This window comes from Malus domestica, chromosome 15, assembly GCF_042453785.1.
Source record: "Malus domestica chromosome 15, GDT2T_hap1".
In the NCBI taxonomy this organism is placed as follows: domain Eukaryota; kingdom Viridiplantae; phylum Streptophyta; class Magnoliopsida; order Rosales; family Rosaceae; genus Malus; species Malus domestica.
The window spans coordinates 47,487,816-47,506,261 of NC_091675.1; the positions used below are offsets into that span (position 1 = coordinate 47,487,816).

Consider the following 18,446-nt stretch of genomic DNA (forward strand, 5'->3'; position numbering starts at 1 on the left):
AATACTTTTTTAGAGATTTGCATTGTAGAATGCCACAATTTCTTGATATATAATGGGGTATTAGCCTTTGTTGTTGCCTTATTAATATGATAGACGGTTGCGTTGCTTGTTGAATTTGGCCTCCCAATTTTGAAGTTACATTTTTAGGAATGTCATTAATTGATTCTCTCCTGGGTCTGGCTATACTTAATTCACCAAGAAGGACAAAAAATGGGAAATTTATATGTAAAATATGTTTTCAGCCAAATAGGGCAATGTCATGGTGATTAGGTATAACAAACCAATAGGAACACATTAAATCAAATGAAATCTGTTTGTGAACTCCATTATTATTATTATTCAAAGATATGGGAACCCACTTGATATAAGCAAATCTGGATTTTACTAGTAAATAATGATATGCTCTCTCTCACATTATTAGTTTGTTGTGAGGTCTTTATTTAAACATAAGGTAGTAAGGATATCCAAGGCACCTCACATTTGTTTGGTTTTAGGTAGTAAACTTGTAAGGATGCCCTTTATGCTAGTTTCTTCTTATAAGTTATAATTGTTGGGTCTATATCCTATCTGAATTGATTAGTTTGTGTATAGTATATCAATTTTAAGTTTTGTTTCTGGCAAACTTGAATTGGGTTTAGAATTAGGGTTTTTAAATTTCGTTTTAAATTTAAGTTCAAATTATTAGCATGTGTACGGTAAGTTAAATCTTTGTGTACGAAACAAATTGATTTCCAATTTTGTAGATGTCACACCTCATTAGAACCCGGAGGGCGATGACTTCTACACCTAGTCCAACGGCTATACCTAGTTTGTCGACTACACCTACTACTGATGCCACTGCTCCGGCAGAGATGGACCATAGGCCGGTCAATCCGGATGACCCAGTTGGTCTTCCAGTCCCATAGGCACAGGCATCGTCGACTTCTTCTGTGGTGTTGCCTATTAGCACCCGATGTACTCACCGGCGGCCTCGCAATACGGACCAGATGTCACCATCGGGATCCACAACCGATGCCTTGGGTACACAGCCAGATATACAATCCTAATTCACTCCCTCATTCCCATGTTAACTCAGTTTTGTTATTTTAGGTTCAATTTGTTATGTCATGTCATGTAAGGATTAAAAAGTTTCCATTGTTTTCTCTTTTTTTTTTTGTTCGCAATTTCTTCGCTTTTAGAAATGGGTTTTGTCAAGAAATCAAAATTGTGTGTATTTCGTAATTCATGTCTGTTAATTTTTATGTTTTTGCAATTTTTTTGTTAATTTATGTGTCATTTCTTAGTTACTCAAATGGGTTTCTCACGGAATTGAAATGGTAGTGCTGTGGAAGAGATTTGATGCTGAGGAAATGGCGAAAATGTTTAACTGGGAAATGAAAACCTTGGTAATTATCATGAAGCAATTTTTTTAGAGTCGTAGAAGTTTCGGTTGTGACTGTCAGAGTCTTACAAATGTCAATGTGGAAGAGGTTATATGGAATTGTTTGCTACGACAGCTTAGAATTCTTTGCCAAGCCTGTTGCCACCAATGTTTTCGAGCCTGTGTATACAAGCTCGAAAATTGGCCTTCTTGGATGGCAGTTGTCGCCATTTTTAGAAGTTTGTTGTGGTATTTCAAAACGCTCGAATTGGAAATCATATATACAAAAACTTAGTTTTGGAGCACTGTGGATGACCAGTGGTCTTACGTTTTTGCCCTTCTGTTTTTGCTTTGTATGCCTTGTTGTTTTCTGTTTGTTGTAGTGAAAAGTCGATTTTACCCATTCGCTCCACGCGCCTATCATCCTTGATTTGTTCCATTCGTTTGTGAAGTTTCTTTTCGGTTTAACCCTCTGCTTCTGCTGCTCTCTCTCTTTCTCTCATCCCTGCTTTATTCTCACTGCTCATCTCCAATTGTTTGCTGTTCTTAAATATTGTGTTGATTGCCTTGGCAAATATTGGGGGGGGGGGGCGGGGAACTTCCTGATTTTCATCTTTTAAGCTATCTTATTTCTGCTATCTGACTTGAGGAGGGTTTTACACCTAGTATGTTCCAATTAGGAGAAAGGAAATAGTGGCCTCAACCACAGAAGTAGTTGTGATGCTCAATAAGTAACTTTCAAGAGAAATAGAGAAAGAAAATGTATGCGAATGTTAACTGATCAGTTTTGTTATTTTAGGTTCAATTTGTTAAGTTATGTCATGTAAGGATAAAAAAAGTTGTCATCGTTCCGAAGCTTTTATTAAACTGTTGTGATCATTGTGTTGGATACGTATATTGTTTATGTTATGTTCAGGGTTTTGGGAAATGTTTTAATTATAGGGGAGGTTATGCCAAAATTTTGGTAGGATTTGTTATTAGTTTTGGGTTAATGATTTTTTTATCATCTCTTTGCAACGAAGAAAAACACCCGGGGACCTTGTCTTCAATTGAAGACGGCGAAGGTCACTCGGGTGACCAACGGTCGTATCCCAATAGGATACAATGAGCGACATCGGGCAGCACCAACGGCGAAGCAGCATAGTGCATTGGCCCACAACATTGGGCATGTCGTGCGGACCTTTTGCCCTATGCAGTGGAAGTCTTGGAAGGCGATTCCAGATGAGACGAAGAACACGGTGTGCAACCAATTATCCATAAGAAGCGTCGCCTTTTTAATGCTTTTCATGTAAAATTTATATATTTATATTTATTGTTGTCTTTTATTACTAATACTTTCAAAATATTTGTTACATTGCAGACAAACTACAATTTGGAGGACATGGACGAGGACATGTTTGCGTACCTCAATCGCCTCTTCTCCGAACGCTACAAGCAGTGGAAGAGTGACATGCACCAATGTTTCCAACAATTTGATGATCCGCAGGTCGCTCTCGAGGAGGGTTGTCCAAAGGAGTTGGAGGACTGACAAGATAGTTGGTTTTGGCTTTGCGGTCATTTTCAGGAGCTGAGCTATGTGGTGCGTTTTTAATTACGACTTCTTTCATTTTACTTTTTTTAATTTTTACAAATATTTATTATTATTTTTTAATTTTCTTTAAGTATTACAACTAATACGTTTATTTTTTGTATAACAGAAGAAGGCGAAGGCGAACAAGATAAATCTAGAGAAGAAGACTCTTCTCCACCATTTGAGTTCGAGGCCTTTCTCCTATAGGATGGAGGCGCGACGGAAGGTATATATTACATCTTTCATTTCTAATTTTTAAATGTCGCTAATAATTTTTTTTTTCTTACTAACATTTTCCTTATCTTTTTCGATTTTAGGAAGGTTCAAAATTTCTGGAGATCAACATCTTTGCTGACATTTATGTATGACTTGGGAATGAGTTGACCGAATCCCTTCATGTAAGTAATTTCTTAAGCATTCAACATTTATACTAATTATTTCAAATTGTTTTCTATTAATAATCCTTTTTTTTTTCACAGGCCACTATGGTGGAGAAGAGTCAATCGGTGCTTCAAGAGTCTGCCTCCCAGCTTCCTTCGGACACTCCAATTGAGTCTGTGGATCCCCCTAAGGATGCAAGGTTTCACATCTTCATAGAGACGTTGGACCAAACTTTCGGTCGGAAGCCAAGGACTTATTGTTGGTGGATGGGAAATGCCAAGCGGCGGGAGAGTAAAGCCTCGTCATCCTCGCAGTCAAAGGGCCAGGTTACGGCTTTGACGCAAGAAATCGTTGGCCTGAGGAGTGAGCTGGCATCGTACAAGTCTCAAATGTAATGCTTGTACAAGCCCTTAGTTCCTCCGAAATACATTTCCCCAGTTTTTCTGCACCATCGCCCTCACAACCCTTCCACACCGAGCAAGCACAGCAATCAGGCCCGTCAACCTTCGACCTCATCCCCAACCAACAGCAAGATCCTTCAAATGACTATAGATTTTTCCACTTTTTTTTCATAGTTTTGTTCCCGCTTTCTTTTATAACTTTATATTTGTACGTACATTTTTATTTATGTTATAAATAAATATTGTTTTTTTATTCATTAATTTTTTATTTTTTTTTGTCAGTAGTATGAAATGTTTTTTTTTTTAATTTTCCTTTTATTCTTTTTTTTTAATTAAAATTACACTTGCCCGACGTCGACCAGTTGTCGCTCAAAATAAAGCGTGTCTTATAACTTCGTCGCGCATTACCACATGCCTCTTACATTTTTCGTCGCGCATACTTTTCAAGACGAACTAGTCACAAAGCGCACTTGTACCCTTTTATTTCATACGACGAAAACCTTCATATAACTTTAGCGCGACGAATAGTAAAGCGTCGCGCAAATTTTTTTTTTCGCGACGAGTTTGAAATTGTTCGTTGCGCAATGTCTTTTTTCAATACCTTTGCGTGACAATTTTCCCGTCGCCGTAGTTTTTATGCGACCTAATATTGATTTGCGCAACAAAATCTCCCTCGTTGCGCAAACTATTTAATTTAGTAGTGTAGTTTGATTAGTGTGATTCGAGTGGGTAGATTGTTTGATTTTGAGAAGGAAAATATGAGTTTTTCAAGACTGGTTTCACTTTCTGCAATTTTTTTGGCAATCCATCAGTGGAAGGGCCATGGAGAGAAGAAGAAAAAAGAGATGGGAAGAAGCGGATCGGCTAAATTAATTAGGGTTGCGAAAGAGAGCTGTTAGATTTTAGGGGTATACTTGGAAGTTAAATATTTAAAATTTTAACACGTTAATAATAGAGTTTAAAGTGATAACAATGGAGTCCATATGGCAAGAAATGAATGAGAAGGGCAAGTAGGGAAAGATAAGAAGAAAAGGTAGTTAGCATCCATAAAAAAAAAAAAAAAGATGAAGAAGAAGAGGAGGTTATCTCAACCTTAAAACAAAAAGAAAAATAAGCCATAGAAACACTAGATTTTAAAATGAGGGTTGTGTGCATTAGAAACGTCCAAATTTCCATGATCACAAATTAACAAGTCAAATACAAAGTCTGTCTCTAACTTTGACAGTTAGATGTAAGTAGAAAATTACACTCATGAAAACCAATTTTCAATGAGACAACTTAAAGTTATATGTATGTCATTGACTATTCAATATTCTCACCCGACTTGATAGACTCGTATTGGGCTATATACCTTGACATAAGCATCGCTCGACTCCCTTTCTTTCTTCACACTCTCGTATGTCACTATCCATTGCTCCATTATTTCACTACCACACAGACGGATCATTTCTTTCTCTCTCCTATCTAAAACACTTAACATCACAGAGAAACACATATTCATTACCGGGCTGGTACTGAGATTTCAGCATCTGTGCTAGGTCCTCACGTAGATGCAAATGGAAACCGATCATGTTGAAAAACGTAACGCTGCCATGAAAAACGTCCTCCTCATTATAAGCTGCGCACTTCTATCCATAGGCACATGTGGAGGTCCATTGGTAATGCGCCTCTACTTCATCCATGGAGGCAAGCGTGTCTGGCTTTCGAGCTGGCTCGAAACCGGCGGCTGGCCAATCATCTTCATCCCCATAGCCATGGCTTATTGCTACCGCCGCAAGACTGAAGGCCCATCAACAAAACTCTTCTTCATGAAGCTCCCACTCTTTACAGCCTCCGCTGTCATCGGCGTCCTCACCGGTCTGGACGACTACCTTTACGCCTATGGCGTTGCTCGACTTCCGATCTCCACGTCAGCCCTAATCCTCGCTAGCCATTTAGCCTTCACTGCCCTTTTTGCCTTTATTCTTGTGAAGCAGAAGTTCACCTCATTCTCCATAAACGCCATCGTGTTGTTGACTATTGGCGCGGTTGTTTTGGGGTTGAACACCAGCTCTGATCGTCCAGAGGGGGAATCGAATAAGGAGTATATTGCCGGATTTTTTATGACGGTGGCGGCGGCTGCTTTGTATGGATTTGTGTTGCCGTTGATAGAGTTGACATACAAGAAGGCCAAGCAGACCATTACATATGCTTTGGTTCTAGAGGTTCAATTGGTTATGTGTTTGTTTGCTACTCTTTTTTGCACTGTGGGAATGCTTATCGACAACGACTTCAAGGTTAGCTGTATTTGGCCTCTTCTTAGTTATCTTCATCCAATCATAGTTATAGCCTTATAGGAAATTCTATTTCAATTCATTGTTAATGTGTTTTCTTGCTTGTTAATATTACAGAACCATCTAATTTTTAAGTCACATTTTAAATGTTATCTTTACAAAAACTTAGCTAAATCTAAATCAATTTAGTCATATAACTTGTTTTTTTTTTTTCAACAAACGATATTATCTACACTAACGGGGTGGGTGAGAGGTCTAGCAATAATGTGGTTCAAATTCGTTTTTGATGAGAATCGGACCTAAGATTTTTCACTTACAAGTGAATAGGAATACCACTAGACTGTAGTCCTAAGTGACTAATCATATAACTTGTTATTCAATAATAAACGAACTAGGTTCTTTACCGTAGCAATGAAATCATGACAACGTTAATAATAAATAAAAAGGATATTTTTTACTTAATGGTATAGCCAAAAAGAGTTAATAGGACCTACATGTATATTTTTTTACTTAATTAAGTGGAACAAGTACGAAAAATTTATAAGGTGCCATTAGAATTGTGAGGAGATAATGAAGCTTTTGCTAGCCAACTTTCAAGTTTATAAGTTCAGAAAATCTACAAGTTTTCCTTTTCCTTTTCCTTTGGAGTATATCCTCAGTCGTCAGTCCTCACAAAAGGACTAAAGAGCCAGAATGTTATAGTGGAGTGCTGAGCTAGATTGACCAATTCGTTGATTTGACTCTCAAACTTGTACATAATTGTCAATCTTGAAACTTTAGTTTTAGCTGATTACCTCTCTGTATAAATGGTCAATTTCCCCATTGACGTTAGATTTTGAAATTTTTCATCCATCTTTGTCAAGCATACAACACATGGCAATTGTATTAGGGCAAAAGGTAATTTTGTTTGGCTTTTTAACCAAAATGGTCCCTGAGATTTGCATAACACATCGCTTTGGTTCTTGAGATTGAAAATCCATTGAAATGGTCCTTGAGTTTGTCCACCACCCATTATTTTGGTCCTTTCGTTAAAAACTCTGTTAAGTGTCCCGGAGCTCTTAGCCGAAAGTTTGGATAATTTTCAAAATTTCATAACTCAATCGTTTCTTAACCAAATTCGACCCATAATATATCAAAATGAATATAGGAAAGTGTATAACAGGATTATACATATTTGTAAGCCCAATGGTTGCCGTAGATGGCTGGAAAATAGTCTGAAAGGTGACTGGTCCGCGGAAAAACTGGAAAACTCATCGGAAACTGGGTAAACTTTAAACGTTCATAACTTCTTCAATAATCAACAAAATTGAGTGATTCAAAAACAAAAATCATACTTCTCAACGAGACAAAGAGAATGGTACCTTTCTCGATGGTGGATAATCTCAGGGACCATCTCCGGGACACTTAACGGAGTTTTTAACAGAATGACTAAAATAATGGATGGTGGACAATCTCAATGACCATTTCTATTGATTTTCAATCTCAGGGACCAAAGTAATGTGTTATGCAAATCTCATGGACCATTTTGGCTATAAAGCCATTTTGTTTTGGTAAATTGGGCATAAAGCCAATACTTTGCAACTGCTAATTGGAGCCCAATGACAAAGGGCTGGTTTGGTATTGCTATGCTTTGAAAAAAAAACTGCTGTGAGAATAAGCGGCTGTGAAATAAATCAGCAGAGTGTTTGGTAAACTTTTTTGTAAAAGTACTTTTGGAAAAAAAACAGTCTGATAGTGGATCTTTTCATTAAAGGAGCACTGTAGCTCCGTGTGCTTTGAAAAAAAAACCAGTTTTCCAAAGCTGCAAATAGCTGCTTCAGCATTTTCCTTTGATTTCAGCTTATTCTCACAGCAGCTTCCAAAATAAGCCCTTTTTTTTTAGTTTACCAAACACCTAAAACCCTCACAGCTTTTTTTCATGGGTGCTTTTTTTTTAAGCACCTCACTCCCAAACCACCCCTAAATCAAACAAAAGATGTACGGAGTCAGCTAGCGGAAAAGAAGAAAGCAATATGTTGTCCGTATTAGGGATAAAATTACTTTATGTCTCTCAAACATTTGTCATGTAACCAAAATTGATAGAGAATCAGATGTAAAATTCTAAAATTTAACGTAAGTGGGGAAATTGGTTAAATATAAATGTTCTGGAGTAATCGACTAAAATAAAGTTGAAGAGGAATTACCAATCCACAAATACCTCAGCTAGGTTTACTAAAATTCGATTACTTCATGCTTTGAATTAATCTAAAGTTATTGTACCAAATATCAATTAATGAGTGACTTTATTCTACTTTTTTTGTTCATATGTATTGGTACACTAGATACCATGTATTTTCAATAAACTGGATCAGCCATGTCATAAAATTGAGAAGTTAGTTTTAATTATTTCATCATTATTATATAAAAGATTTTTGTTGGACATGAGATCTTACTTCCGTTTTTGTACATTTTAATCTCATGATGTGTTTCAAAAATAAATAAATAAAATGATAAATGAGCGCAGTTTAAGTCATTTGATAAAATTTTAACTGTTGTATATACGTAATTTATTGTTCTCCGTTATGGTAGATTAATCTTTCTTGGATAAGCTGGTTAGAATCGCATGCTTCTCATTTAAGTTAGAAATCAGAATTTATTTCTAGTAATTTACTTCTCGTGATTTAGATGATTTGTGTAGAAATCATTGGTATATAAAAAGGATATTCTTTGGTAAATAGTGTAATTTATTTACAACTTTTTCAGGTTATTCCAAAAGAAGCAAGAAAATTCGATCTTGGGGAAACCAGATACTATGTGGTGCTGGTATTTAGTGCTATATTATGGCAAGGTTTTTTTCTGGGAGCCATAGGAATCATCTTCTGCGCCTCATCTTTGCTTTCTGGAATTGTGATTGCTTCTTTAATCCCCGTAACTCAGATCCTAGCAGTTATTTTTTACCATGAAAAATTCCAAGCAGAAAAGGGAGTCTCTCTTGCACTCTCTCTCTGGGGATTTATCTTTTACTTCTATGGTGAGAGAAAACACAACAAGGAAAAGGAAAAGAAAATCGAAATCGAAATTGCAGAGAAAAAGAAAGACACACCAGAAACAATACAAGTTCCTCAACAGGGAACCCTAGCTACTCAGCAGTCACAAACCCTAGTTGGAGTTTAAGAACGAGGGGGAAGGCCGCCACTGCCGTTTGGGCGGCAGCACCCATATTATCATTTCCCCTTGGTATTTATATTTTGGTTGAAAATAAATTGTAAATTATCAGGCAACGTTTTATGCGTTAAAGAATTTCTAAGCTCTAGTTTTGTGTACATGTCTTGATTAATTATGAAAAACAAATCTTAGTGTGACTAAGGTCAAATTATCAAATTGTTTTAGGCATTACCAAATTCTTCGATTTATTTAAGTTGCTTAATTAATATTAGTGATGACAATTTTTTTATTTTTTTATTTTTTTATTTTCCAATCAATAGCCAGCTGCAGTAGTTGAAGGATTACTTCTAGATTTCAATATATCTAACAAGCATGCATAACAAGAAGCATAAATTAACCCCTCCACTTGATAATATATAAGTATGTACCAATACGGCGTTAAGAAATATTCAATCTCTTGATTTAAACCGTTCATTTTTCAGATTAGTGTTTGTTGCTATTGTTCAAGTATTAACCGTCAAAGATGAGATATGATGGTTTATCAAAAGAAAAAAGGGATATAATAGATAATACAATGGGCATATGTCTCTTTTTCATCAAGGGCTCATATATACCAGTCCGAACTTGCTCAAACGAATGTTAGCATTTAAACAGAGCATCTTATTTTTAAATTATAGGTCACCAAAATATTTGCAATGTGCATTTCCTTCATGTAAATCCTCACCAACTCCAATTAACCTGCACGAACTTTCATCCTGCCAAAAAAGAAAAAAAAGGAAGTTAACGATCAACTTAATTTCTTTCATATTCGCCCAGACCGACCAGGCCGTGAGCTTTCACTACGAACATGACAATAAGTCGAAGCTAGCATTTTTATAACATTTTCAAGTCGTTGACAGAACAATTAACCAATACACCACTGCGAAAGCGGCTGACATTTCAGCCAGAGGATGCTGCTTCACGAGTAGTGATAATAATGACTACAAATACTAAGCCTTTCAACAGATGATGACACCATATAACAGGCATAGAATTGCTGTAACAAGAAGCATAAATCATCTTGATGATACCATCTAAGTAAATGTTTTCAGTCTCATTGGCTTAGGAGAGACTGGTTCCAAAACCCAATTTTAAGCCAAGTGCCCGTTTGATAACCATTTCGCTTGCAGTTTTTGGTTCACTTTTTCTGCTTGAGACATAAGGAAAGTATATGGGGGAAAGAAGGGTAATGGAAGAGAGGGGAAGAGTGAGTGAAAACATAGTATTGAAGTCAAAACTACTCAAAATACTTTTTAGTTTTCATTCTGTGTGTCTTTCCTTGTACATTTCTTTGACATCTCTACCACCATCCTTTATCCACTCCTCTTCATCCCTCCTTTCCCCCGTGTATTTCCCCTCTATCACTAAAACGAAAAGTGAAAACCAAAAACCAAAAACAAAATGGTTATCAAAATGGCCTAAACCTTACTACCAATCTCAAAACCAAAGTATCTTAAATGCTTATTACCAATCCCGACAGCTCCTTATCTTGCTTCATAATTACATTATATGTAGCCACTAACCAATGACAAAAATGTTATGTATACAATAAAATTGATCACTAAGAGGAAAATTTTCAGAGTGAAGATTTGAAAAGAATCATTGAGCCAATAATTGGACAATCATTATTTTCAAACTTGGACATTTAAAAGTTTCACTTCTATACAACCAAATTGAGCAGATTAAAATGGACGGTAATAAAAGGGTGGGGAATTTGCTGACTAGTCATGAGAAGATTGGTACCTTTAATTAACAGAACTCGGAAGAATGGAAAAGTCTATGTATCTCGATCAAAATTGCCTGGGGCCAGCATTCAGCCCATGGATTTGTTCAGCAACAAAAGAATCAATATGAATATCGAGAGTTCAAGCATAAACCTAGGCTTCGAAACACGTTCAAGGATTCTCTGAAACCTGTAAGTTCAACCAGTAGATAGCTGCTGATAAAGCCTGTTATCCAGTTAAAGATAATCATCACTATCAGAAAATGACAAAGATTCACCGATAATCGGTAATTCAGCTAATTGATCTTATGCTCATTTGACTTCCACCAAGCTGTTTTGAACATAAAATTCACAGGATGAGCATTTTACAATGCCTTCCATCAGTTACATTTAACAAACATGAATAAAGGGTTCGGCTGACACAAATTAAGGACATGAGGTTAACATTTTCTTCATATTAGAAAAGCAGGAACTTTAAAACAGTTAAGAAACTAAAGGGGTGATACGTGTATCTTACCCTAGAATCTAATCCATGGCTTAAACACTATCACATTACAAAAGCAACTAAGTACTGTTTAAAATATATATGTTTCTTGGGGGGGGGAAGAATCATATAACTAGCATTTTATGAGTAAATGGCCTACCAATCTCTTTCATTGGAACTGGAAGTACTGTCTCCATGAATAATTTCCTCCTTCGCAAATTCTTCTAATATAGCACGTTGCCTTTCGTTGAGTTCACTTATTATAGAAAAAAGATGAATGAGATAAAAGCATTCTCATAGCTCAGTAGCGTAGAACTAACTGCAACGTCAAAAAACCATTGAACCCAGATCTACAATTCGTTAAACTACAGTAATATAGAACATCATATCAGTCTTACATTGTACTCATCATGCAACAAAAGGACTTCCTCTAAATGTCTATAAAGATTATATATGTAGTTGAGTAGAAATTAATCCAGAAGCCGTACAACAGCCAACACCAGGAAAAGAAATTGACAGAAGAACTGTGTATGAGCTCCAGTGATGCCTTAAGCCTGTGGCCCAGTTACAAGTTTAACCAAGAGTATGCTAGTCAGTAGTCTCTGCCAGATAATACCACAAATCATTCACAGAGCAAAGCAGAGGTGGGTGCTGATTTTAATTCAACTTAGGTACTTGAGCACAGGGGTAAATCAGCAAGTAGCTCAGTTTTTACTTGATCAGTGCAAACGCGTATTTTCATAAATCTAAACAGTTATTTAGGGGAAAAAAAAAGTATAAACAAACACCAATTAAAACAAAGTATGATCTAAAGGACTCAAGTAATAATCATATTACAAATGTATTACGTTTGCAAACAGTGCCAAAAACCAATGTGCAGACAACAAAAAAAGGAAAAGTCGTCATATTGAGTCGTAAACATATGTTATACAAAATCATAAAGACAGCTTACGTGGGAAATTTAACACGGAATCGCACATATTGATCTCCATGCTTAACTAGGAAACCATGTTTTGGCAGTCCTGCAACAATATACTGGCTAAGCAAATTTCAAGGAAGAAAAAGGTACTAAATTTTCAGCAGTTGAAAAGAATGATTTAGTTACCTTTGCCTCTTAGTACCAGATGTTGGCCAGGCTGAACCCCCTTTGGTATCTAACAGGTCCATGATTACAAGGAAGAGTCAGTTCGTAGGATCAAGAAGAAAGTGGAACAGATAGAAATATGAAGACAAGCAGAATTGAAAGAGAAAAGTAATCAATCGGCAAAACTGAAATCCAATCACAAGAAGAAGCCAATCTATATGGTAAGTCAGCTATACAGTCTCATTAGGAAACACCAATATTTGAATCCATAAAATAAATATTCAGCCTAATTCACACTATAATCTGCCCCTAAACAAATAAGAACGTTGCCGCAATGACCGCCATCATAGTGGGAACAGGGCGGTTGTAAGATTAGCCAAAGGATAAATGATCAGTTTTCCAATTTAACTACATATGTTTCTTTTAACATATAGCATATTGGGTTTACCTCTCATTCTTTAGTATTTGTTTTAGTACATAAATCCTCATTTAAAATTCAATAATGCCCACACGGAAGAAACAAAGAACTTAAAAATCATGCTGAGACTGACATACAACACATTAGATTCCTGACCTTAATAATTTTTTAATTTTATTTTCAAATATCAGCAGGATGGGAAGACTCCAGAGCTACTCTGCATCTTATACTCAGCTTTATACCATATCGTACACATCCAATGTATCCAATTCAAGATCCCTAAACCCCAAACTCATGCCATGTAGTTGGACGTACTTCATAAAGTATCAAGTTGCCTAACAGAACTAACAAAGCTCACTTATTTGGTGGCTACACAGAAAAGTATTGCCAACAAAGTTTCAAGTTATTTAGATACTGGAGGTTAGAATAAAGAGAAAACTCTTACTTTTACTTCTATCTTCCCAGACAAAGTTGGTACTTCAACCGTACCACCAAGAATAGCCTGAAATATTCAAACTTCAGCGTCAAAAGTAATATTTAACGCTTGTAGAAACACTATATCTAAATGGGACAATAGGACAACGAAATTGCCTTCAATGCCTACTGGAAAATAACCTGCATTAGATACTTATCCTTTTTTTTTGGGCACGAATAAATAGTTAGAGCAAACATGGAAGTTGACAAAAGAAATAGTATTAAGTTTTTAGAAAGAGAAAAGAAAACAATAATGAGGATGATAAAAGTAAATTTGGAAAAGAAAAAAGACAAAAATATAACATCATATGATACTAAGAGGAAAGCACCAGAAGTTGCCAAAAGAAAGTATATCAATAAGGTGGCTGTTAGGCATATCAAACCAAGGAATCATTCTCACTTGTGTAAAGCTAATACTAGAGTCCACATAAAGATCTGCACCATCTCTAGAAAAGATAGGATCTTCATCAACCTACACCAAAGAGAAAGGGAATTTGACAAGGCATATCAGGATACACATTCGCAACCATACTAGCTTCTATACAATTAGTCACTTGAATGCAAGCCTTCATTGGATCAAGTTCAAATAATCATATGCTGTGATAAAATTCCAGAAGCTTGACACAATTCCAGCTTGTCCTCTTATTAAGGGCAAGCACAGGATTAAGTCCTCCACAACACTTTATTAGAACATGCTATAAAAGAAATAGAGTAAGTTGTGCCTTTATTTTAATGTATAGCCAGCCTGCCTCACTTCCTCGTGCCCCACTATTCCCAGCCTCTGGAATGCTGATTGTGTCTCCAGACTCCACACCTATTTGAGAGAGAGAGAGAGAGAGAGAGAAATTATGAAAGTTCAATTTTGAAATCACAACATATGATAAAATCTGGACATTGCTACATCATGATGACTCGAATCTACCCTCTCTTAATCCAGGGCACTCAGTTTTACATTGACTGCACTCAGTATGTTTGTCTACAGTTATATCATTTTTTTACGCTGGAGATAGAATTAAAAATAAGAGTAAACCAAATATTATCATACATAATGGCAAACAAGCATAGCAAAGCAGCTTCTTTTGTATAAATGCTTGACAAGATTGTCCATGTTTTCTGAACTTATATTCAATTGACCTTTTAATTCTGTCTCCCCATATAAATATACAATACCAGTTCTCTATAGCCAAATGATATTTATGTAACACAAATGGATTATGGGAGAGTATACTGATCAGAAATCCCATTGTTCAACCCCGTTAATCAAATCAAACGATCTATTACCAACCTGCTGGTATTGAAACTTCAACCTGTCTAACACCTTCAACAATCCCTACTCCTCTGCATGACAAGCAATATTCCTGCGACAGGTAGATAAATTAAACACCAACAATATTATTTGCATCAATCAATTTACCAAAATACTCCTCATTGGGAATCAAGTTAAACCTTGATTATTTGGCCGGATCCTTTACACGTACTGCATGTTGATGTGAATGGAGGAATTGTAACCTGGTAGGAGATTAAACGTCAGAACAGACTATTGTAGTTAATAATTTGTCGCACTAGTAGAATGAAACATATAAAATAATCATCTGCTCAAACTGACTCCTTTTAGAAGAAATATTCCCATAATCATAATCAGCGTAGATCTTTAAGACTTACTCTCCCAATACCTCTACAAGTAGGACAAACTTTGGTCTTGGCATTTAGTGGATAGCCATGCCCATCTGCATTATGAAATATAAGGTACTAGAGAAATTACTTATAACAAGGGACTAATTGATCATGAAAACAAACAATGCAAAACTATGAATCCAAAGATGTGTGCAAACTTTTCGACAATAATCTTGTTTGAATTATTGTTTGTCATTCCGATTAAAGAGCGGAGTTATTCGTCACTCTCCTGATAGCAGGGTTTTGCTTAATACCATCCGAATACAATCTTTCTGCCATAATGATTCTAGTTTACAGTCATTTCTTCTTTCACACATGTTCTTTTCTATCCTAGGTGATGATAGCATGTCGCTAGTGTACTTTGTTTGGGAACTTAAGATCAGATTTGTGATTTGGGGAGGGAACTTTAAAATGGATTGTAGAAGTTCAAAATCTTATCTTAAAGTAGACCAAGATAGCTGTTAATCCAGAATTCAAAGATAATGGGACTTTAATAGCCAGAACGTTGGACTCTGATCACACCCAAACCTCGAAACCCTAACAGTTGACTCCCAAGTCCATAGATGCCCAAGCCGTGGACCCTAGAGCGCAAAAATCAGACCTTATGCACAAATCCCACACGATAAACTCAAACCTAAACCTCATAAACTGAACACAACATCCCAAACATAAACCCTGGATTTCAGACACAAACCCCGATGTCCAGCCAGACCCCTGAACTGGGACACATATTCTAGACCCTGTAACCTGGAATCTGAGCCCAGACCAAACAAGAAAGAGAAATTCCAACACACTTCCCATCGTGAAATATCATAGTAACACATAATGGGAAATATCAGAGTCCAAAAAAGTGGTTCCTTCTACGACCAAGCAACAGAATTTATGCTAAACACTAGCCATGATTCTTAATTTCTATACAACCAAATAATATAAAATTAAATTAAAGAAAAAGAGTATAAAAGAAATCCATTACCAACCTTCCATATAAAAGAGTAAATAAATAGTGGTCATCTTTATGGTCAAAAGTTTTCAAAAGACACAATGATAATTTTTTAGATCTATATTATATTTAGAGATTTGCAATTAAAACCCACAATCGGATCTTAAAATATTTAATCTACTCACGGCAAGAATCACAGGGAACATGTGAATTGACAGAGAGATGCTTTGTGCATCCTTTAACAGCTTCAGAGAAAGAAAGTGACAACTCCACCTATGAAACACATTAAAAACATTAATCATTTCATCTTGGAAATACAGAAGGTGAACCACATGAGAAGTGTGACCATAAGCGAACCAAGCTTACCTGGATATTTGATCCAACTTGATCAAACTCATGTTCAAAGATCTGCAGTATCAAGTGTCTATCAGAGTAACGAAGATTAACGGTTTCAACAAGCTGCAATTAAGTTTGATGATAGAACAGGCACTGACATACCTCTTGGAATATTTTATGGAATGAACTGGAAAAATTAGTTTCAAAACCATATCTAAACCCCTCTGCACCAGCAGTACCGTGACTCTGATTCTCATACCTAAACCCGTCTGCACGTCCAGCTGTATATCCTACGTTTTCTGACCCACTTGAACGCTTCTCCATTGGACAGAAAGAACAACTGAGTTAGATCTAAAAACACTATATGGGATTAAGGATTTTTATTGCAAAGAAGCTATAAAACTTTTGATGGAAAAAGCACAACATGCACACCACTTTCTTCCATGTACAAGAAAAATAAAAACTGAAAAAAGGGAGAATAATCGAAGATGAGTACTCACTAAACAGATTCAACTTTTTTTACTACAAAAACTAGCTAAAACAATGTGTAGTGTTTGTGTGGGTATGTGTGTGTGTGAGAGAGAGAGAGAGAGAGACAGAGACAGAGAGACAGAGAGACAGAGAGACAGAGAGACAGAGAGACAGAGAGACAGAGTTATTACCCTGTCATATTGCGCCCTCTTTTCAGGATCTTGCAAAGTCTGGATTTAACAATGAAAAAATAAGATTAAAGGAAATCCTACACATCAAAATTTATGATTGCTTAAAAAATATTACAAGTTTTGGTAATTATGGGATTACTAAGCAGGGTGACCAGTTTGAAAAATTCATTCAGAAACAGAATTTGGGTAAAATGCAACCCGGCCACAAGTCAAACCTCATAGGCATCTCTTATCTCTTGAAATTTTCTTTTAGAAGAAGGATTGTCCCTATTTGCATCTGGATGGTATTTCTTGGCAAGCTGCATTCATAATAGTGTAAAAAATTAAGATACTTTTATCATGGAGAATTACGCAACAAGTTACTATATAATCAGATAAAAAGAGTGGAAAGAAACACGAAATGGGAAATGACATGACCAGCATTATTGCACATTTTACATTCCAACTTAATACTTCGTACAATATTCATTTGTGTCGAAAAAGCTGCTCCGACTCCACATCCAACCAGAACATTTTTCTTTCGAACAAGCAAATGCATTTTAAACTGAACCAGATGCTGAATTAACATATTAAATTATCAACATTGTTCCTACAATGTATATGGTGAATACTATATGAAATGCAATAGCTTTAGCCACGGCATTCCTTCTATTCAATCCAGACCTCAAAATTACACCCAAAATCCTTTATAGAACTACATACATGCAACTGAAAATAAAACTGACCATGCGAAATGCTTTTTTAATCTCATCTCGGCTTGCATTTTTCGAAACACCAAGAGTCTCATAATAATCTCGTTCAGCTGCTCGGCAAAACCCTGCAAAGATATCAACTTTAAGCCATAAACCCAAAAGATTCTGTTTCCTACTCCCTGCTAGAGAGAGAGAGACAGAGAGAGAATGTGCGAAAACCTGAGGCATGGAAATAACGAATTCCCAATGTGCTAGCCAAGCCAACCACCGACCCGCCGGAGCTCGAACCTAAGTTCAAAGATCATAGAAATTAAGACCGATTGGGAGTTCTCCTAACCACAAAACAATGGGGTAAGAACAGGAAGTTGATGAAGCTCACCAGGTGTTCGATAAAATGCCTCACTGAGCGAGGAGAGGCTCCGGGTCCAATCTGCTTCATCAATGGGCGATTCTGCCGCCACCGACGACACCAGCCGCCTCCGAAGCTGCATTTCCAATACATATATAAACTCTACGAATAAAGCAAAATTCATGAAGAATAACAGAATCAGTGGTCGAGTTCGCGTCGCTCACCAGGCCGAGGAAGCTTGAGCTTCGCATTTTCGAGAGGCGTTTGGATCGACTACTGTGATCGATGAAGCTCCAAATACTTTAATTTTGGGATTTTTGTTTGCAATTTGCTAGAAGAAGAAGAATCGGAAAGCGAGAGCGACGGTCCAATTCGGGTAATTTCACCCGCCACCGACGGGGTTTTGTTTCAACACTTTGCGTGCCCGGGGGGGTTTATGTCT

General features: G+C 36.5%; 2 protein-coding genes and 1 long non-coding RNA gene across 9 annotated transcripts; 2 read left to right on the top strand and 1 right to left on the bottom strand.

Annotated features, from left to right (window-relative positions):
* Nucleotides 1-1,953: 1,953 nt before the first annotated feature.
* Nucleotides 1,954-3,917, top strand: LOC114821777 (uncharacterized). Its single transcript, XR_011575816.1, has 5 exons — nucleotides 1,954-2,598; nucleotides 2,721-2,939; nucleotides 3,058-3,156; nucleotides 3,248-3,328; nucleotides 3,410-3,917. It is a non-coding gene; the product is annotated as an uncharacterized lncRNA (long non-coding RNA).
* Nucleotides 3,918-4,849: 932 nt separating this feature from the next.
* On the top strand, nucleotides 4,850-9,365 carry LOC103401951 (purine permease 3-like). Its single transcript, XM_008340674.4, has 2 exons — nucleotides 4,850-5,988; nucleotides 8,728-9,365. Exons 1-2 carry the CDS (start codon nucleotides 5,263-5,265, stop codon nucleotides 9,136-9,138), a joined length of 1,137 nt encoding a protein of 378 aa, XP_008338896.1. The 5' UTR covers nucleotides 4,850-5,262; the 3' UTR covers nucleotides 9,139-9,365.
* A 301-nt stretch (nucleotides 9,366-9,666) lies between these two features.
* On the bottom strand, nucleotides 9,667-18,419 carry LOC103401952 (chaperone protein dnaJ 1, mitochondrial). 7 transcript variants are annotated; one of them, XM_008340675.4, is made up of 20 exons: nucleotides 18,229-18,419; nucleotides 18,035-18,140; nucleotides 17,875-17,943; nucleotides 17,689-17,780; nucleotides 17,179-17,262; nucleotides 16,964-17,002; nucleotides 16,464-16,616; nucleotides 16,332-16,373; nucleotides 16,151-16,238; nucleotides 15,014-15,078; nucleotides 14,798-14,860; nucleotides 14,637-14,709; nucleotides 14,074-14,165; nucleotides 13,752-13,823; nucleotides 13,323-13,379; nucleotides 12,481-12,529; nucleotides 12,328-12,397; nucleotides 11,536-11,631; nucleotides 10,912-11,081; nucleotides 9,667-9,884 (listed from the first exon to the last, which is right to left on the bottom strand). In XM_008340675.4, exons 1-19 carry the CDS (start codon nucleotides 18,253-18,255, stop codon nucleotides 10,982-10,984), a joined length of 1,437 nt encoding a protein of 478 aa, XP_008338897.1. In that variant the 5' UTR covers nucleotides 18,256-18,419; the 3' UTR covers nucleotides 9,667-9,884; nucleotides 10,912-10,981. The 7 variants fall into 7 exon arrangements, with proteins under 7 accessions (XP_008338897.1, XP_070669245.1, XP_017178659.1 ...); XM_070813144.1 differs by having other exon boundaries at nucleotides 10,912-11,117; XM_017323170.3 differs by having other exon boundaries at nucleotides 16,464-16,619.
* Nucleotides 18,420-18,446: the final 27 nt, after the last annotated feature.

Excerpts from the sequence above, each read along its gene's own strand:
- LOC103401952 (XM_017323170.3), bottom strand. The coding sequence starts at position 18,255 with ATGCGAAGCTCAAGCTTCCTCGGCCTG. Across the intron at positions 17,003-17,178 it reads AGATAAGAGATGCCTATGAG|ACTTTGCAAGATCCTGAAAA; the intron begins GTTTGACTTGTG and ends TGTTAAATCCAG. Across the intron at positions 14,166-14,636 it reads TGAAGTTTCAATACCAGCAG|GTGTGGAGTCTGGAGACACA; the intron begins GTTGGTAATAGA and ends TCTCTCAAATAG.
- LOC103401951 (XM_008340674.4), top strand. The coding sequence starts at position 5,263 with ATGCAAATGGAAACCGATCATGTTGAAAAACGTAACGCTGCCATGAAA. Across the intron at positions 5,989-8,727 it reads TTATCGACAACGACTTCAAG|GTTATTCCAAAAGAAGCAAG; the intron begins GTTAGCTGTATT and ends CAACTTTTTCAG.